The following is a 21,232-nucleotide window of genomic DNA, read 5'->3' as shown; positions in this document are numbered from 1 at the left end:
GCCCAGATAGGATTACTCCGGGACATACTCAAGCCCTTGATTAGGCTGACAACTAAGCACATAATATGGCCTTTCCTTGTGTCTGTGGCTTCTTATAGAATGGTAACTGGGAGCCACCATGAAGGGTGAGCAGATGGAAGCCATATGATCTTTTGTAACCAAGGCTTGAAAGTTATATGATGTCACTTGCTGTATACTCTACTGATGGAAAGCCACCCTAAGGCCAGTCAGACTCCAACTGTGGAGTAGATGGCATGCTAGATCCCAAATTTGTTTTGTTTTGCTTTTTTTTCGAGACAAGGTTTCTCTGTGTAGTTTTGGAATTAAAGGTATGCACCACCACTGCCTGGATGTAGATCCCAATTTTTAATACAACAGTAGGTTCTGTCTAGGGATTGCTAAGAGTTCCTGACTCATAACAAAGTGTCTGCTTCCTTGTATCCTGAGGTGAAACTCTCCCCCACCAGACATTCCTCCACATAGTGTTCTTGCCAAGTGACCATGGACCCAAAAACCCTCTGAACCTTTGAATTAGCATGCAGCTGAGTTTGATCCTGGCAGCCTGATGATTTATTGGTAGACAAATAGGTAGGTAGATAGATTGTACTGTTAAAGAAGTTGTTGGTTACTAAACCAAAAATATAAATAATAAGGTAATTTCTAGGAATAAATTTGGGGCCTAGATGATTTGTGGTTATGGGAAACTATTCTACACATTGTAGAATGTTTAGGTGCATTCTTGGCCTCTACTATCTACTTGAGAACAGTTTCTACCAAGTTATCACAACCAAAATTGTCTCTAAACATTGCTGATAGGTTTCTGTACCCCAATACTAGGTTTCTCCACCAACAGAGTAAGCCAGATCAAGATGAATTAAAAAGTAAAAGACCAGGTTTATTTGGGCAAGCACTCCTGGGTGACCCTCCAGCCCCCAGAGGTCGAGGCAGAGGAAAGGGACAGGAGAAAAATCACATGGCCAGTCTAAAGGAAGGGGCTTAAAAATACCCTGTAGGCGCAGGGGTGGTGTCCTCACAAGTTGGGTTTGTGCCCAATTATAATGCTTTAGGCAGGGATTGTACAGCTGGAAGCTTCGGGGAGGAGCCGCCGCTTGGTGGTTTTTCTGAGAGGGCAGGGTTTGGAGAGGCAGGAATGAGGCTTTCTCAGCTAGAAGCTCCAGCCATATAATTGCCACATGGGACAATATAATTAGTGAGTGATCTAACTTGAGGTGTGAAATTTAAATGTACATATTGCCTCGATGACCTTCACAGAGAAAACCCACGTCTTGGTACAGTTAGAATTCTAGCTCAGGGAATAGAATTGTAGGTTGATGTGATAATTTCCAGCCATACAGCTCCCCTCTAGCAAAGAGAATCACTCAATTCAAATTATTTTCATATTCTTTTCTATGTCCAGAAAAGTTTCCAAGCTTTGTTAGTATGATTTTTAGGAAACTTTACGAGCTTCAGTTCTTTGAGCATATCACTGAGAAAAATATTGTCTTGAAAACAAATGGAGATATTCTGATTGCCTCCATGTTCCTGCCTGTAGGCTACTAGATTGTATGAGCTGCATGACCCAAAGGGGATGATTAGTTCTCCTCCAGTGTGCTGTTAATGAATAGCTCTGCAAAACCAATTAGCCATAATTCTATCCGTCATCTCATTTGGGTAACATTTTGTTGAAGGGGAAGACAAACAACACTGTTTTCCTTGGAGATCTATAATTAAGCTGTGATATTTGATAGGAACCATGGAGGGAAAAGCAGTGTACATACCATTTTGCTTTCCTTATTCCCACGTGGAAGTAAATCATGATGAAGTGTTCTGTTCACATCAGTTAAGCATTTGTCCGTCTTAACGGTGTAATGGGTCACATCTGAGTACATTTCTAATTACACATTTTGTTTTATATGAGTGTCTACATTGTACCTCCCTAGAGAATTGCTATTCACACGGGACACAGTGATGGTGTCCCCCCAGGGCTGTACAGAAGGCACTGGGTGTCACTTCCCTTCCTTCCTGCACTCCCGATCCCATCCATGTGACTCCAGAATCAGAAAGTCTCTCGTTCTTTTTTCTTCCTATCATTATTCGCTCTCTTAGCCACAGTGCATTGTGTCGTGCTGGCGGTAATAATATCTGAAGTCCTTATTTCTTTTTTTCCATCAAGACACTTGTGGCTATGTATCATTCCATTGAATTTAGACACGTAAGAGGTTGGAAATACAGCTTCCTCTCTTACAGATAGAAAAGACTACTTTATGGCTGTCTAAATTTCCTACCATGATGTCTAGGTGTTTTGCAACATTTGCCCACCCCACCAAGTAAAGATGATTTGGGTGTAGTGTTTGTGTTCTCTAAAACTTAGTGTCTGTATCTCATGATGCAAATGAATTAGTTTATCAGGAAAGATGAAATCAATGGGTGATTTATTTTGCTCACTGTCATCCACAGCTAGCCAAAAAAATCCGTGAGAAGTTCAACCGTTACTTGGACGTGGTCAATCGCAACAAGCAAGTTGTAGAAGCATCGTATACTGCTCACCTGACATCCCCGCTGACCGCCATCCAGGACTGCTGCACAATCCCGCCTTCCATGATGGAGTAAGACTTGAGCATTCTCTGCTGCTGTTGCTCATAGACTAAGAGCTGGATTGCTTAAAGCTCCAGATCCAAAGTGCCCTTATTAAGAAGTACAAAGTAGCTTCCCATCTATTTAGTGCAAGCCCTTAAACATCTGTATATTTGAACTTGTTGGCTTCTGCCCATAAATCTCCCCTATTACTTCCTTGCCTAGAGAACTTCAGTTAATGTTCTTTTGCCTCCCAAAGAAGTCATTATTCCCTCAGGTCTGTTTCCATAGTTACTTCATATCCCTTCCTGCCCTTAATGCAGCACACCTTGCTGGTGAGCCTGCCTCGCCTTCCCTGCTGCCCAGTGCAGGAATTACACCTTTTCCATGTTCACCTCTGGCACTTGGCACTTGGTTTCATTAACTGTGCATTAATGTCTGAGCTGATCTGTATTAGGGGTGAGTAAAGGGGTTTCAACCTTCAAAAATTATCTAAGACGTTGTGGGGTTATGTAACAGATACTGAACATCAGGCAGGGCAAAATGTGACCCAGAGCCACATTGGGATTCCCCACAGCAAAGAGCCTCACCAGGCGAGTTATATCAGACATGTTCATGAAGGCACATGAGGGAAGTTATTATAGTACCACTTAGAACAGAAACATGTGAATATTACAAAAATCTCCAAGAAAGGGTTTAGTTTGGAAAAGTGAATGACATTGATGCATGTGAGATGGTGAGCTGCAGCCATGCTGTGAAAGTGACCATGCACACATACACACATGTGCATGCATGAAAGATTTGGGCAGGTACCAGGTGGTGGTGGTGCATGACTTTAATCCCAGCACTTGGGAGGCAGAGGAAGGCAGATCTCTGAGTTTGAGGTCAGCCTGGTTGGCAGAGCGAGTTCCAGGACAGCCAGGTCTACACAGAGAAGCCTGTCTGGAAAAACAAAGAAAGGATCTGGCACCCAAGTGTTCTGGCACAAGGACAGTGACTCCCATTTTCAATGTGATTGATGAGGCTTCAGGTCCAAGATGCTGGGTGTCTCTTCAACAGAGCCATTGTTCTTTTCAGTTAATGTAATGAACCAGAGAATACAGTTTCTCTTCCAGGAGCTTCAAGGGACCTTCACTGACCTAGGAAGATCCACATAGAGTCAATGGCTTAGTACAAATGAGTGCTCCCTCAGAGATGGTACTCCCTCAGAGATGGTGCTCTGCACCAAACACTGAAAATGCATAATACCCTAATTCAGGGTAGATGACTGAGCCAAGACATGCCATTGTGTCCAACCAGGGATAAAACTGAATAGCCAAAAAATGTACAGGGATCAAGCAGGTCTCCCTAAGACTTAATTGAATATATTTTTAAAAAATGTAAAATGGCCAGTTCTGGAAAGGAGCTGTAAAGAGTGTGGTGGCAGGCTGGTGAGATCACTCTGTTAGAAAAAGTGTGTGTAGCCGGGCGGTGGTTGCGAGCGCCTTTAATCCAGCACTTGGGAGGCAGAGCCAGGCGGATCTCTGTGAGTTTGAGGCCAGCCTGGGCTACCAAGTGAGTTCCAGGAAAAGGCGCAAAGCTACACAGAGAAACCCTGTCTTGAAAAACCAAAAAAAAAAAAGAAAAAGAAAAAGTGCTTGTCATGAAGCCAGATGACCCAAGTTTATTCCCAGAACCCACATAAAGGTGGAAGGGACTCCATGAGGTTGTCCATTTACCTCTATATGTATGCTGTGGCGTGCACACACACACACACACACACACACACACACACACACACACACACACACACACACACACTGAATGATTAAAAAACTTTAAAAAAGGAACATGGTGCTCATGCTTACCAACTCAGCTCTAGGAGAGCTGAGGCAGGAGGATTGTGAGTTCACAGGCAATCTGAGCCCTGGGGAGAGAAGGAAGGTAGGAGAGAGAAAATCTGTTACATTGAGTCCCCGTGCGCCGCGCACACCTGAAGGTGACATCGTGACCCACATGGGAAGAAAGCTGCAAAGTGGCAGAAAATTGATTTTTCAGATGAGTTTGTTACTTCCCTTCTCAGATTAGTCAGCTCTTCAAATTCTCACTTGGGAGTTAATGATTCTGAATGGGGCCTGGCATAGCGATTAGGCCCTTTGTCTGTGTTTATCGAAGGGATGATCCGAAGTCTTAACATTCAATACTTTGGAAAAACAAACAGGTTGAGGCTTAACCTAAGCCAAGCTCGTTTTCAGTGGGCTACCTTGCAGGAACAGGTGTAGGAGCTCTTTTATCTCTGGGTTTGTTGGTATTGGTTTAGCAGTACCAGGGTCTAACCTGTGCCCTTATACATGCTACAGACAACAGTCTGGAGAAGCAGGGTCGTCTGTTCGCGACATTCAGCAGCTCTGCTTGCGTCATAGTGACCGGTGCTAAGATACAGAGGGCTTCGGATATGGCATCGTACCCGTGGACTATGTCCGACCTAGGTGCCCTTTTTGACCTCCACAGATATTTAAAATGATTTTCCCCCTTTGTATGTTTCTCAAATCATTATCAATATTAGAGTTTTGGAAGATTACGCATTTTGAAAATTCAAAGGTTGGTTGGGTTTTGTTGTTGTTGCTGTTTCTTCTCGAGGAATCTGAGGACCTGGCCATAGGAAGTTCCCAATATCCACTTGGCAGCCCCCTGCTTTCATGAAGAGCCATTCTCTCTTTAGAGATTCTCCCGTTCATCAACCTTGCCTGCTGCTTGTTCTAACCTACTCGCCTCACTTTTATCCTGGTTGGCCCACACTGGCATTCAAGTTTTCAACTCTGGCTTTTTGAAGACTATCATGCAACATCATAGATTTGACTCAGGAACATGTCTTGCCCATGTGCATTCCCTGCTACGCCAGCTTCAGCTTCCCTTCTTATTCGCTCAGGCTTTCAGGAATCAGCCTTCAAATGCACTTCATTAAGCCTCTTGTCCCTGAGACCTGGCTTGAGCTAAGGTGTGTCAGGAACCGCCTACCTGCTGACAAGCCCTGCTCTCCCTAGGCTTTTTATATGGCCAAATCAATAATTTCATCTTCCACACTGTGGTGATATTTTGAACAAATAAAATTTGCCTGAAGATCAGAGGACAGAACAAGCCACTCAATTAAACATAGAGGCCAGGCAGTGGTGGCACACACCTTTAATCCTAGCACTCAGGAGGCAGAAATCCATCTGGATTTCTGTGAGTTCAAGGCCACACTGGGCTACATGAGATTGATCCAAGGATCAGAGGAGAAACAGAGCCAGGCAGTGGTGGCACACACCTTTAATCCTAGTACTTGGGAATCACACACCTCTAATCCCAGCATTAGGAAGGTTGAAACAGGAAGTGATATGGCAGAGCAAAGAAAGAAATATAAGGTGGGAGGAGACAGGAACTCACACTCTTTTAGGCTGAGAAGTTGATGAGATAAGAGGGTGGTAGCTGTGGCTTGTTCCTTTGTCTCTCTGATCTGTCAGCATTTACCCCAATATCTGGCTCTGAGTTTTTATTATAAGACCAATTAGGATTCATGTAACACCACATTTCAGAGTGAAGTTCCTCTGTTCCCAATTCCTTTTATAGATATTGTTGCCCATTGTCATTCTTATTTTCATTTTTTGGTGTATTTTATAAGAAGGACAAAATATAAACTACAGAGCAAACACTAAGATAAGCCTAGCCTTTTATGCCTCTTCGTATCTCCATGAGGGGAGTCGGTGCTGTTGGGGCTCACTCGTCTCATGTTTGCTGATTGGCTAATCATGGTAGGAATCAGCATCATAAGGGAAGCCGTGCTTATTGTGAGTCAATAAGCAGTTTCTTTCCAGGGCATTTCATCTTGCCCCCTACAGCCGAGTGGCTTCAGCTGAAGAGATAATTCTCTCAAGCTCATCGGGAGAGACTTTAACAGCTTCACTGACTCTCAAAAGTGAAGAAACTCTTGGAAGCATTTTTAAATTGGAGTCCCACTATTTTTCAGGAGCCCTTTAAGTTGGGTGCAGTCAATGAGTCACCAGAGAAGGCAATGGGACCTATCCCATTTCTAAGCCAAATTTAGTGTATTCTCAGAAGAAGTTATCCATGAGAGAGCTCCATGATGGCAGGAGGCAAGCCTTACCATTCAGCTTTCTGAGGCTTTGTGCTGTAAACCAAGCAATTAGCTCGGGTTCTAATGCAAGAACCATAGCTCTTGGTTATAGCTCTCGTTATCAGCCACTGTTACAACCCTCTGTATCAGTCAAGGGTCTGCCGAGCAGCAGAACCCACAGGGTAGGTGTGCGAGCATGGGGGTGGGAATGTGTAAGAGATCGTGATTTACTTTCAGGAATTGACAAATGTGATGATGTAGGTACAAGTCCAAAGCCTGATGGGTGGGCTGGCAGGTTAGAGACCTAAAGAGGGTTGCTACTGAAGTCCGTAGGCAGTGTGGTAGGGGGATCATTTCTGCTCAAAGAGGTCAGTGTTCAAAGATGATCTGCATTCTGTTGATGGAGCCCGTGAGGCTTTGTGTTATGGGAAGCAATCTACCTTTCTCAGCTTTGTGTCCTTCGTAGGAAGATCCAAGGTGATATTTGACATTATATTTAGATACCACAGCCTGGCCACATTGATACATCCAACCAACCATGGTTCCCTTAGAGAAAGGATACATAGCCTACCATTAATGTTAATCATTTATTTATTTATTTATTTATTTATTACTACACTGCAGATTTTGACAGGAAGTACCCATTCTTTCTTTTATACCTTTCTATTGTGTTCTCATAAATATTTTCTTCAGAATGTTTAGAACCGCCTGGAGTAGAGTCCCCGCATGTACGAAGTTAGTTTTCCACACAAAGTGGCATGACTTAGATGTGCTGTCAGTTTCTCTGAGTGTTACTGGTGTCATATGAACTAGGGACAAGTGACCAGAGGGGCTCTTCTGCTGTAATGATTAGCATTCTGACTCATAATAGTTGGTTTCCTAGAGTAGGCCCTTTAAATATTTATAGTAGATTTAGAAGACGTGATATCTGCTCTTCATAGACTTAGCTTCAAGGCAGGGGGTTTGCTTTTACCCGAAACTCTTTCATTTTAGAAAAAAAAAAAAAATTTTTTCCACTTTGCTTGTTTAGTGTAATGCCAGACTTGAACCCAGCTCCTCCAGTATGAAGTTCTACTCCTAGGCTGTATCCTTGCCCTTGTTCAAGCTGTTCCCCTTCGCCACAGAAGAAATAGCTTAAGCAGTGTTGACAGTTCTGTCCCATTAAGCTCAGCTATGACAGATGATGCCACAGTAATGCAGTAGTGAGACTGACTGTCCCCAACTTTGCCCTCTCTGTGTGAAGTAGAGGGGTCCTCACTTTTCTCATCTGGAAAGTGAGAAGTTTCATCTGTGCTCCAGAGACCGTTCTAATCCTCCAAGTCATTTTTAAGGTATCTTTGTGTAGTTTTGGTGCCTGTCCTGGATCTCGCTCTATAGCTCTGTAGACCAGGCTGGCCTCGAACTCACAGAGATCCGCCTGGCTCTGCTCCCGAGTGCTGGGATTAAAGGTGTGGACCACTGCCGCCCCGCTCCCTTTAGCTTCTTAAAGATATGTATTTAGTGTCTGACGTATTCACCCATGTGTGTTTTGCTGTACATGTCAGTGCGCTCACACGGGGAGGCCAGAGGAGGACATCTTCCTCTGTCACTCTCCACCTTATCAGAGTCTCACTGAACCAGAAGCTTGCTGTTTCTCTAGGCTGATGGACTGGCATCATCCTCTTCTCTCTGCCACCCTCCCCCTCGCAATGCAGGGGTTATAGGCAAGGGTTTGCTCTTTAATTACAGCCATTTTACATAATAGGAGACTTTTCATATTGTTCAAATTAGTAAGTTCTGGATTCTATATTCATTTTTTATTGAAACATTACCTAGGTAAATAATAATTACAGAGCTAAAAGCACCCATTCATTCATTTGGAAGAAAAATCAGATAAAAATAATGAAATCCTTCGCATGGGTATTAAAGTGGGAAAAGGATTTAAACATCCCGAGAGATAGAGGAGCTTTCCAGACGAGGAAGGAAATGAAGAACACTCATGGCCGCACATGATCAGCAGCGTTGACGAGGACTTACATTTGGTGCATGTGATGGAAGAAGCAGCTAAGGGAAATCATAACTATCACAGAGACGCTCAAATGCCGACTAATCGGAGCGGTGGGCTTTGGCTCCACAAATGAAGTCAGGAACAAGGCTGATGCTTCTTTCTTGCATAACTCTCTGCATGCTCCACAGCAGACACTCCAATCCTCTTACTTAAATGGGGAGATCAAGATCTTCGAGAAAGGGAATCAAAGAATGAAACATAAAGTTAGGAGGATTTAACTGTGCTGAGAACTGGAAGACCTGGACCGATTTTTGTCTACGTAAGCAAGAAACTAGAAAGACTGGCATGTGGTTATTGGTGCCCGTTGTCTTGAGCTTTAGGAATGGGAGGAATCAGAGCTGGCTGGATGTAATTCTAGGGAGGTGTGATAGTGCCTGGTGCTAAGGTGTGTTTGTACTTTGTGTATCCTCTCATCTTTTTAAGTTCAAGGACTCTGTCAAATTCAACCTTGTGTTCAGTAAGGTCCTTCAGTAAATATTGCCCTAAGAAGGAAGTATGTAAGTCCAGCAGTAATGTGGATGTCATAATTACCAAGCCACTCTATTTCTAGGCAGACATTGACCACTGTTATGAAGTTGCTTTATGTCACTTTATAGTACGTTGTTTTTATCTGGACATCATCCCGTGTTACAAGTTCTCCTTTGAAGCAGAAGTTGGTGCTTAGTTGTCTCAGTTACCACCTTTATTTAATAAGGTTGTTATGTTCATGATGGATCTCAGAATAGACAGAAGTTCCAAACCATTCTTAGCTAAACTTGCCTACGTCATGCTGAAGGTAGTCAATACACAAGGCATTGTGATGGATACTTCAGAGATGGGGGGGGGGGAAGGCTCACTACATGAGCAGAGGCCAACTGTAGCCAGTGTGTGAGGAAACGCAAAGGCCGTTCGAGGACAGAGGTCATGGACAGAGGTCATGGACAGAGGCCTCTGGTTACAGGCTTGGTTCAGAATAGTGGGTGAGGCCTTGAGCGGCACTTTTGCAGGTTGGTCTAGGGCAGAGGTTCTCAACCTTCCTAATGCTGCAATCCTTTAATATAGTTCCTCATGCTGTGGTGACCCCCAATGGTAAAGTTATTTTCATCGCTCCTTCCTAACTGTCATTTTGCTACTGTTATGAATTATAATGTAAAAATTTTTGGAGGTAGGTTGTCAAGGGGTCATGACCCACAGGTTGAGAACTACTGGTCTAGGAGAAGACTGTTTCAGACACACACACAAAAAAACAAAAAAACCAGCAAGTGTCCATAAAACAATCCTGCGCAGTGAATGGGAGGCTGAGCTGGAACACTGACTAAGAAGATTCTCTAGGGCCTGGAAATCCCAAGGCACCTGGACAGATTACTTTCTGTAAGTACTAAGTTTTCAAACAAGAAAGACTGCAGTGTGGCCCATGGCTTGCTCAAGGTAACTAGTTGACCAGTGAAGATTCACTATGGCGAAGAGCCAGGCTGTCCATCAGTTGGACCAATTTGCTAATCACAGAGAGATGAATGGTACCAGACGGACAAGCCTGACAGCCTGAGTTGGTATCTCAGGACCTGTGTGAGATGGAAGAAGAGACCCTACTCCACAAGTTGTGCTTGGACCTCTGTGTGTGCACTGTGGCATGCCCCTGCCCCCAACAATAAAAATGAATAACACCTGAGAGACAATGGGTACACCAAAGAAGTGTAAGTAAGAGTAACGTGTAGAGTATGGTATAGAGATGATGCCAATAAGGCCCATTAGAGGTTTTGGTGAGGAGGGTGATTTTTTAATAGCCATTGTAAGATTTATTTTCAGTTTATATGTATGTGTGTTTTGCATGCATGTATGTATGTGCACCACATATGTGTCTGGTGCCTGTGGAGGCCAGAATCAAGGGTCAAGTCCCCTGGACATGGAATTCCAGGCAGTTGTGAGCTGCCACGTAGGTGCTGGGAACCAAACCCATGTCCTTTGCAAGATCATTCAGTGTTCTTGACCACTGAACCATCTCTCCAGCCCCAAGGAAGATTTTTTTTTTTTTTTTTTTTTGGTTTTTCGAGACAGGGTTTCTCTGTGTAGCTTTGCGCCTTTCCTGGAACTCGCTTTGGAGACCAGGCTGGCCTCGAACTCACAGAGATCCGCCTGGCTCTGCCTCCCGAGTGCTGGGATTAAAGGCGTGCGCCACCACCGCCCGGCCAAGGAAGATTTTTAAAAGATACTTCTTATTTTTAAATTGAGTGTCTTAGAGGATGGAAATCTGTGAAGAGTAAAAATAGAGGTAAAACATTGCAAGGAGAATGAGTTGACTGGGAATTGCTAATTTGGATGATAACTTGCATGTTTATCAGCCATTGGGGATGTTAGAAAAGCCCACAAACATTTTCATCTCATATTATGTGCATAGTGAGTGGCGCAGGAAATGTGTCAATTTATTTTCAAGATACTTTTTATCTAGCACATGTAATTATTCGTATTTATAGGAGACACTGACGTGTTTAATGAGTATATATACTGTGTAGTGGCCAGATCACGTCAAGAATGTTTAGCTTTGGTGTTAGTTTTTCTATAAAATGGTATTTTTAGATGTAACAGCTTTCCCACATTTTTTTCCAAGCCTGATCTGAAGGTAGTACACATGGAAATGATGACATAAGAAGATATTGTACCCTCTCTCTTTTCAATTTTCTCATTACGCTTTTTTTCTGCAGAAGGAGACATTGTAACTTAGGTGTTATTGTGACTATGACTTCTGTTCTTTTGTTCTCTCTGTGTCATAGGCCAAAAGAAAAAGAAAAAAAAAGACAAGCTTGGTCCTTTAACAACTGTGTTTAATTTTCTTTCAAGCCTCGTTCCTTCCCCAGGAAGATGTGTTTTGTCCAGAAAGCACTGGATGGAAATCCTTCCCTTTCAAGTCACTCTCCACTCCTTATCAGGCCCTTCCATCTCCAATTCCTTTAGCAGTTATTACCTGCAGGCCAGCTAACCACCGATCCAGGCTTTGCAGATATTGGTACCAGCAGGCTTTGAGCTGAGCTAAAATTCAACAAAGATTTTTGCAGGACATTTGCATTTCTGAAAAGCTGCTTGGTTATAATATGGAACTTACAGAAAATGAGTTGCATACATTCGTAATTCAGTATCAACACCCCTCAAATTCTGTGAACAGATTGGGGGGCAGGTACCATTGTTGCCTAATTTTTTAGCCATGCCTCCCTCCATTTTCCAGAGAAGCAAACAGTGTAAAGAGATGTAGCAGGGCTTGGTGAGGTGGGTTTAGAATCTGGATTCCTGATTCCAAATAAGTTGGGGATTTTATTGCTGTGTGTTTCTTCTCTTGGTTGAGGCAGGCTCTCACTGTGTAGCACAGACTGACTTTGACCTCACTGTCCTCTGACCTCTATCTCCCAAGTGCTAATTATAGACATGCACCTCCATGCCTGGCTCAAATGAATTGTTCCTATAATGACAAAATAATTTGACCAAAGATAAGATAGAAGTAAGGATGGCTCCCCTGTCCATGGAGGTGCTAAATTATCTTTCTTCTTAGAATTTCATTGACGACTACTGAGTGACAACTTAAATGGTAGATTAGCTGAACACAAAGTTCCCACTGTCCAGATGTTGTTAGACTAAAACCCAAACCGTGTTCCTGTAGCAGTAACGTGGGGGAGGGGCTGGGGGAGGGGTGCTGACTAGGTAGCTGTGTCTGTGAGACTGTTATTGATAAGAAGCATCTTCACTCCAGAGGCACCCACGGGTGGGGAGCTGAGTGAGATTCCTGCTTTCTCAGTTTTCCTATGTCACCTCCACTGACCAAAAGGTGAGAGACACCTCAATGCTTCCGGTACTGGATCTCACCACCTGCATTTTACGAATTTTAAGTAGAATTTGTTTTGTGACTTTTCTTTTTAGAACCTGGCTGGGGATGGGGGGTGCTAGTTAGAGGGCTAGCCCAGCTCTAAAGAATTGACTTGGTCACAGCTGAAAACCAACCCTTAAGCTTTTTATAGGCTTCATGGTACTGAAATTGGAAAGCGTTTTTAGAGGTTGCGATTTGAGAACCATTCTGGATGTAATCTCTCACACGGTGTGATGGTGTGCACATCTGTCTTCACTCATACCTGTAGTAACCTTCCTCAGGCACCTCAGACGTTAGCACTCCATGCCTTGCAGAGCCTGCATGGGCAGGCCTGTCTCCATAGCACAGCCTGAGCCGGAAGCTGGGCTAGCTCATCTCCAAGGTCACCTGCTCGTAGAGGTTCTTGGCTGCTGTCTTTGATGTCTGTGTGGTGCAGCTCACCGATGTCTGCTATTTCCTAAAAGAGGAAGTGCACAGTTTGTAGTCTTTGGTCTAGCCTGGGACATTGGCCTCTAGGCTTCCTGCATTTCTTCACTCGCAATAATGACTGAGTTCCTCACAGGTCTGATGCTGGGCAAGGCCCTGAGGATGAAGAAGTAGAGGGAGGGCCACTCCCTCTCTGTGTCTTCCAAACAAGGAGGAGGAGTGTTTAAGAAAATAAATGTGAAGTGTGGCCATCCTTACAGGAGGTCAAGCAGCCAGTGGACAGAGGTGACGCGGAAGAGCACAAAGGGTACTACCAGGCCATGATCTCTGCCTTATATGTTTCTCTTCTTGTTGTGCCCAGCCTTCTCACACTCAGCCTACTGATGAAGAAGATAGGGATAAAAAAAAAAGTTTGTTTGATGTGGCTACCTGTCCCCTCCAACTGCCCCAGATGTCACCTATCCAATCGCTTAGCTTTTGCACAAAATGGACAAGATCATCTGTGTGCATATATGAATGTGTGACCCAAGGTCACGGGGAGTGGGGGGGGGGGGCGCTACCTGTTGGTGATGTGTTGTGAGGAAACGGTAGAGAAGGAATGGGTTGTTCTCTATGCTGCTTAGGTAGGTGCCTTGTGCTCTGAGTGCCTTACCTTCCAAGGGCATTGGAAACCAGCTCTTGTTCCAACCTGGCATTGTTGAGCCCGGGATTTAATCCTTATTGCTGATAAGAACAAAAGGAATGTGACTTATCTCTCCCATCTCTGTGGAGATGGAAGGAAAACCCATTTCTCGCCACATGATTACATGCTATTTGACAGCTTCTCCGTTAGCCCATGAATTCAGGTGTTTGACTAAGTAAGCTCGGTTGGGGGGTTTGAGTGTCGTTGACTTTATGAATGTGATGGGTCCTTTTTGAAGTGATTTTTATTCTTAGCCCTTTCCTCCACCATTCAGAGTTTAAATATTTGCCAATGCAGATGTTCGATTTTTATCTTAGCTCTTCCTCTGTTTAACTTTATTCTCATGGGTAGTTAAGTGGAAGATAAGGAGTGCTTGTTTAATTCTTTGCGACTGGTGTTGCTCAAATATTTGGAAAGCAGCCCCCATCCGAGAAGGAACGAGCAGTCAGGAACTTGGCTGGATGGAGATGAAGAGCTACAGTGAGCAGGCACTCTGGGCTGTCACTAGGGCCAGGGGGGGTGTGAGGCACAGGCGTTTCCGTGTCTTTCCCTTCCCCAGAGGCTCCTGAAGCTACTGGTGCTGAGAGCTGTGGTTTCTTTTGTGTGCGGTTCTTAAAACAGAATGCTGCAGCCTGCCAGGACCTGCTTGACCCGAGAGCTCCACTGGGAGTCTGTCGGTGTTTGCTCCCCACTCCTTCAGAACTGATACCAGCTTTGCTTTCGGGAAGAAAGGAGAGAGAGAGAGGGAGAGGGAGGGGGGAGAGAGAGAGAGACTGAGAGACTTTTACACTTGTCTCTGCAGTTTAGCAGTGATTAAAAAGAAGCGGACAAATGAGGAAAATGTCCCCGGCCCCCTCAGCTGCCACCACGCTGGCTTTGTGTATGGACTCCTGAACACTCTAAGCCTCGCTCTTCTGAGAAATCCCCAAGGATTTGCTTTTTAAATCATTGCCTTAAAAATGTATCCATGAACAATACCACATTTCACCACCGCCCTGGGAACCCACACCAGGGGTTTGGTTTTTGTGTGCACTGTGATAAATTGGGCCGGCTTCCCTGGAAGGGTTCAGAAAAACCCAGGATTCTGGACGATTTGCCTGGCAAATCACCTTCCCTGGAGAATTTAAACAAAGACCAAGAAGCAGATTCAGGAAGTAAAACCCCAAACGGGGTGTGCCCGTCGTCTGTCTTCCTTTCTATCTTTTTCTCTCTAAATCAGGACTCCACTGAAAAGTCGGTTTACACTGTGGATCGAGGCTGAACGGAATCCAATTGGAAGTCACTTGAACACTGTTTTGATGTAAGATTCAAAGCTTCTGCAAATTTATTTTATCTTCTACATTTGCTGATCTCCTGCTCGTAAATCCTGTTGAAGGAGAATAAAAATGACTGCAGCCTGATGGGAATTAAATGTCTGAAGTTCAAAGCAGTTTGCACATCAGAGCAAGCGTCAATCAAATGAACATCTTGCAAGGCAGGCAGGGAGTGAATTTCTCCATGGGGAAGAGATCAAAGTGGGAGTCACAGCCCTGTTTTCTCCCTCGGGACGCAGTTTCGATCAGTTGTTCATGAAAGTAAATCCAAAAGGAAGGTTTTTTTTTTTTTTTTCCTTTTTTCTTTCTTTCTTAAGGGGATAGGAAAGATGGAGTTATTCCTCTAGAAACTGAATTCTAGGCAATGGTTTTATCTTATGAAAATAAGTAGAGAAATCGGATTTAATTCATTATCTTTTTTTTTTAAGACTCAAGGTCTAAAGGAGATTTAGGTAGGATTTTTCTATTGCTAACTTTCTAAAAGCATAAATATAAAGCATGAGATGAATCAAGTCTTTTAAACTGATCGCTTACACATCTTAGAGGAAAATGTATCATTTTTCTAATTCTTGACCTCTCTATAAACCTAGACTTATATGCATATGATTGGCAGCTTATACACCCTTCAATGCAAAATGGTTTAGATAAGTCCTAAGAGTAACTGACCTGTTTTTATAAAGAATCTTAACCATAAACTTTGTTTCCATGGGCTCCAGATCTGAGTGACTAGCTTGCTGTTTTTTAGAAACTGCTTTTCTTGATGGCGTATGTGCATTGAAGGAGATGGGCTTTTGACTATTCTTCCTAGGCCTGGAGGTAGCTAGTGTAGCCAAGATGACTAAGCAGGTTTCCTTCCCATGTTTAGAGTTCAGCAGGTCCAGAGTCCAGACAACAGCAAGCGTTAGCATGTGTGATCACAGGACTAGGAGATAATCCCCTTTTATATTTGCTTCTAGCAATTGCTGATGCTCCCTGGCCTCGTTCCTCCGCCAGCCCCAGACACTCTCCTTCCCTCTGTTGCTTTCTGCCCTCTGATGACATGTCCCCCTCACCTGACTGACACTGGAGTGGCGTAGTAGTGTGGAAAGCATCAGGGTGGGCAGATCTCCAGGCTTTACATGAACCCGCATGTAGATGGGTGCATGCCCCGTGGCTGAGGCGCAGCACAGGTGAGGAAACTCAGAGCAGTCTAAACTGGAGAGAAATGAGAGTTCAAGGCAGCCTGGGGGCTGGTTGCCTAACAGGGCTTCCCTAACTACTGATTACCACCTGCCCCCACAAATCTTTAGTTGGTACAAAGGAAAGATACATTGCTCGTCTTATTTTTGGATTTTTCTTGATAATTTTTTTTAGTGTTTATGCTCCTTTACCCCTGAAATGTATGTTTTTGGAACATAATCATCACTCTGGTCATATTAGAAAGTGAGGCCTTTGGGGAATGACTGCAGAAAGAGCCCTGGGGTAGTGGGGGGCTGCCTTGTGCCCTTGAATCCAGTGCTTCTGACAATGGCAGCATTTTAAATCTGATTATTTACACACACACACACACACACACACACACACACACACACACACACGCACACACACACACAGAGGAAAAAGACATAGGCTCATAACTAAGAAGCAGAACAGCTCCAGTCAGGTTGAGAAAGAAGTCACCCTGAGCTGAGCGGTTGGAGGAGGGAGGAATATGGGTTGATGGGCCAGCCTTGAAGAGAGGGTACAGTGGACACGGCAAGCCTGTACTGAGTCTGGTGTGGTTAGAAGTGAAGGTTGGGAGAGCTGGGAGAGAAGGCGGGGGGGATATGACGCAAAACCACATTGTCAACTGTTCTGTGGCCAACAAAGGTATATGGAGCAGAAGCTCTCTCTAATGCTCTTAGAGATTATCTGTTCCATAGAGGAGAGAAACCCTAAGAGTAGTTCCTTGGTCTCCCTGGCTCCAATAAGCTAGCTTTCACTTCACAACGACCCCAGAAGTCTGTGTACCCTCACCTCTGATATCAGCTCTCTCGGGGTGAGGCTCAGAGCAGAGGTCCTGGCTGTGGACACCCTGTCTGGGTACATATGGACTATATTGGACCAGAATTCTCCTGGTGGGATATGTCAGGCACCTTCTTGAGTTGTCCTTTTCAGCGAGATTTTCCCTCTATGTCATTTAGAAGCAGAATGTTGTGTGTCTCTTCTTAGCAAAAGAGTTAGGTCCAGGTTCCAAGGCTCCCTTACTTCACTTGATGTACATCCTAGGTTTCCTTTCTTTTCTTTTTTCCCTACTGTGAAATGGGTAGGTATAAAGGGGCTTCATAATTTGCACAGCAAAGTCTAGCTATGAGCTACAGGCATACCTGTGTACTATTCCATTCTCTTGACCCAAACCAAATCCGAAGACCCTCTGTCCTTAGTGAACTAAACCCCTTGGTCCTTTGTGTCTTTGAGGCATAATAAGGATTACCAGTGTTCATACAGAAAGCCATTCTCTTAATTTATTTTCAGAAGTTTGTGTGACAACCTTGGAGGGCTTTCTTGTCCCTCAGAAGCATTCAAACTCAGATTCCATCCCCAAAATCAATAAATCAAACTCTGCAGAGGCAGAGTCCAGCATCCACCCTGGGTGATTCTGGTGTAGCTAGATGGTGAGTATTTTTACAACCATTCAAATGAGTCAGTTCTCATTAAGACATCAGGAGCCTTCTGGGTAGCTCAGAATGGAACTGGGCACATGAGTATTCATAACAAGTCAGTTAAAATGAGCAACAATGTGACTAAAACAATGCTAAATATTATGATTACACCAGAGAATAAAACTATGTGTATGTTTTCGCCTTTCTTATCTATTCATGCAGTGTAGTTCACAAAATCTATCACACCCTCCCAAAAAAAATACACAAAGGATGTTGGGGGGATGGCTCAGTGAGTAAAGAGCTTGCTGCACAAGCGTAAGGACCTGAGTTCAGATCCCCAGCACCCATGTGAAAGCTGAGCACAGCAACCTGCACCTTAAACCCAGTACTGGGAAGAGCGGAGACAAGATGATCCTGGGAGCCAGGTGGCGGTGATGCACCCCTTTAATCCCAGCACTCAGGAGGCAGAGGCAGGCAGATCTCTGTGAATTTGAGGCCAGCCTGGTCTACAGAGCGAGATCCAGGACAGCCACCAAAACTACACGGAGAAACCCTGTCTCCAAAAAAAAAAAAAAAAAAAAAGATCCTGGGGCTTGCTGGTAAACCAGTATAGCCGAAAAGCAAGCTTCAGGCTTGGTGAAAGACCCTGTCTCAAAAAATAAGGTAGAATGTTATAGAGGAAAACACCTAATGTCAACCTCTGGCCACCTCACAGCCAAATAGCTGATACCTACCTCGCCCCCCCCCCCCCACTTCCTATAAATAGAATCGTAAATTTAACATATGAGACAAACTTTTGAGAGACTGTAGAGGCCCTTGACATTCTTGGGAAGTTATCCAACATCAGGATAGATCTTTCTTAGGAAGTGATTTGCAAACGGGGGCCTGAAAGATAGCCAAGCAAATAGGAGAGCCTTCTAGATTTCTTCAGTTGACCAATATGGCACCACAGCTCAGTGACTGTTCACACTTGACTTTAAATAAATGACCACGTTTCAAATGCTTAGTAGCTATGTATTACCATACTGGACAGAGCAAAACCCCATGCATATTCTTCATCTAAGGTTTTTCTGGACCACCCTGGTCTAGTCCAACTCAAAGAAACAATTTGGCTAGCCACCCTTTTGTTGTTGTTTCATGTTTGTGTGTGTGTGTGTGTGTGTGTGTGTGTGTGTGTGTGTGTGTGTGTGTGTTTGAAACAGGGTTTCTCTTTGTAACAGCCCTGGCTGTCCTGGAACTCACTTTGTAGACCAGGCTGGCCTTGAACTCACAAAGGCTTACCTCTGCGTACTGCAATTAAAGGCATGTTCCACCATGCCCAGATACACACCACCTTTTTTTGAAAACTAAATTTTATTAGAAGACAGCTACACTCAGTCTTCCATTTTCTGTGGCTGCTTGTGTACTGTAGCGACAGAGTGGAAGTGTCCCGACAGAACTTATGACCCACAAGGCCCCAGATATTATTATCTGGCCTTCTGGGAGCGCGTTTGTGAAGGGAATGACTTCTGTTTGCTGGTTGGTGCACGAGGACAATGAGTTTGGGGACTGTTGTGGCAGCAGCGTGCACGTAGGTAGCTGGAACTGTGTTAATCTCTGCTTTGTCCTCCTCTGTGGCTTCGAAGGAAGCAGTCTTCTATCTAGACAAACTGGGACAAGTCCAAGACAGAGCCACTGTGTGAGCGAAGCCACGGAGTCCTCTGATGTGCAGCCGACATTGTTGATGGAATTCTCAACTGGGCTGGTGGCTGGAATAAAGGGCTCTTAGAACCCAGTTCCCTCATTCATCTTTGAGAAGACACTTTAAAAATATTCTTCCATTTTGGGGGTTGAAACTGATGTGAAAGCACAGCTCCCTTTGATCAATCTAGTTCAGCAGTTCTTAGATTTTATGAGATGACCAACAGATAATCCAAAGTCATGAATGATTCGATGGATCGTGAGTTTAGGAGTGTTCCCTCCTGGCGTGTAGTAAAGGAATTGCATCCACTCACAGGTTAATTGATGAGCTATATACTGAATATACCACAAGATGTAAAGAGCTGGGGTTGAGCTAAGGTTTTTGACTGCCCGCTGGGGTCTCTAGGAGCTCCCTCTGCTTTGGGAATGTGAAATAGAATATAGAAATGGAAGCTCTTTGTCCTTCCTTACTGACTATATAAATGTGTGTCCTGGTAGGTTCTTTCAGATTGTTGTTTTCTTGAGCCAATGATTCGCTGGCTCCAACTGTGATCCATCTGCTTGGGTACTAATGTTGTTGTGCCTTTAGTACTTACACTGAGCTATTATAAGAAATCAAGAAACTTCAGCTTTCTCTGCACGGCAGCAGGGCAGAGGCCATTTCTCAGTCAGGTTCCAAGAGACGCTTATCCACACATGACTCTTAACCCTTTTGAAAACTTTGGAAAGTTTCATTTATTTGTTTATTTTCCCAGATAAGAACATTAAGTTTCTCCAGGTCATACATTGGGTCGCGTGTGACAGGACAGAGATTTCTATTCCCGGGTTGGTACTTCCTTTCTCCTCCCGTTCGTAGACGTGGCCTCTACAGGTCAGATGCAGTACAGTGAAAAACTGTTCCGCAGCTGCGGCGCTCCTCAAGTCTGGGCCTTCTCTTCTTCTTTGCATTTCATTAGCTTCCATCTGTAGTAATAACTCAAGTTCCTTGAGGAAAATGGGCTTCTAAAGTTCCGTTTTCATCTCCTGGCATTTGAACCTGACTGCTAAGCCTTCTAGAGGCAGGTACTCCTTTTCCTCACACATTATTTAGAAATCATTTTTACTATTTTTGTTGTTGTTGTTGTTAATTCACCATCCTACCATTTACGGGCTCGCCTGTTCACACATGGTACGAATGATTGTTTTGGTTGGTTGTTTTTTCTAGATGAGAAACCCACCAGATACACACTGCTAATCCTGTCCTGTTGTTTCAGGTTTGATGGGAACTTTAATACCAACGTATCGAGGACAGTGAGTTGTGATCGACTTTCTACTACCGTGAACAGCAGAGCCTTCAACCCGGGTCGAGACTTAAATTCAGGTCGGCATTTGGTTTTTCATTTCTTAAAAGTGAACTGCATCCTCCATATTCACATTGAACAAATAAATGTACTGCCTCAAATGTTTTTGTTTCGTTCTAAAGGACAATGTTATATACTTGTAAGTGTATATGTTTCTTGGGGAAGTTAACTCTGTAGGAGAGAAGGGAAGACTATCGAGTTGGTATGTATTAAGCATGTATTGTACAACTGTATATATGGTACATGCCAACTACCACACCAGGCTCCCCGATACAGCTTCTTATTCCAGAGGACTTTTACATTCTTTATGTTAAAGGCTATGTCAGAGACCCAGCTATTGTTATAATAGGAGATGTTCATCTGCATTTGCATTTTCTATCAGTAATCTTTCAGTTGGTTTTAGGGTTTTCTAGATGAATAATAGGAGGGTTTTCCACTACTAGAATCCACACCATCACACTACAGGCTGAGATTGCACTTTCTTCCTTACCTCACTGGAACACCATTGTATGAAGGGGTAGTAGCTCATCGGAACCTCCCTTTATATGGCAGCCTCCAGTTTCAGAGTACCACGATGTCTCTCCTTTCTTGCCCTGGAGGTTCTGTTCCAAGTTCCTCTCCTACACT

The 21,232-nt window shown here is 44.0% G+C and overlaps 1 protein-coding gene across 1 annotated transcript in view; it reads left to right on the top strand.

Annotated features, from left to right (window-relative positions):
- Positions 1 to 21,232, top strand: part of Cachd1 (cache domain containing 1) — a 221,723-nt gene that overhangs the window by 118,733 nt on the left and 81,758 nt on the right. Inside the window, exons 3-4 of the mRNA XM_052716199.1 lie at positions 2,458 to 2,606; positions 20,519 to 20,625. Coding sequence (XP_052572159.1) covers positions 2,458 to 2,606; positions 20,519 to 20,625 — 256 coding nt within the window. The remainder of the gene's footprint in view (positions 1 to 2,457; positions 2,607 to 20,518; positions 20,626 to 21,232) is intronic.

Source organism: Peromyscus californicus, unplaced genomic scaffold (assembly GCF_007827085.1).
Source record: "Peromyscus californicus insignis strain IS unplaced genomic scaffold, ASM782708v3 Scaffold_5__1_contigs__length_169319896, whole genome shotgun sequence".
Lineage (NCBI taxonomy): Eukaryota > Metazoa > Chordata > Mammalia > Rodentia > Cricetidae > Peromyscus > Peromyscus californicus.
The sequence above is the reverse complement of the archived record's forward strand: the minus strand, read 5'-3'. Positions and strand labels throughout refer to the sequence as shown.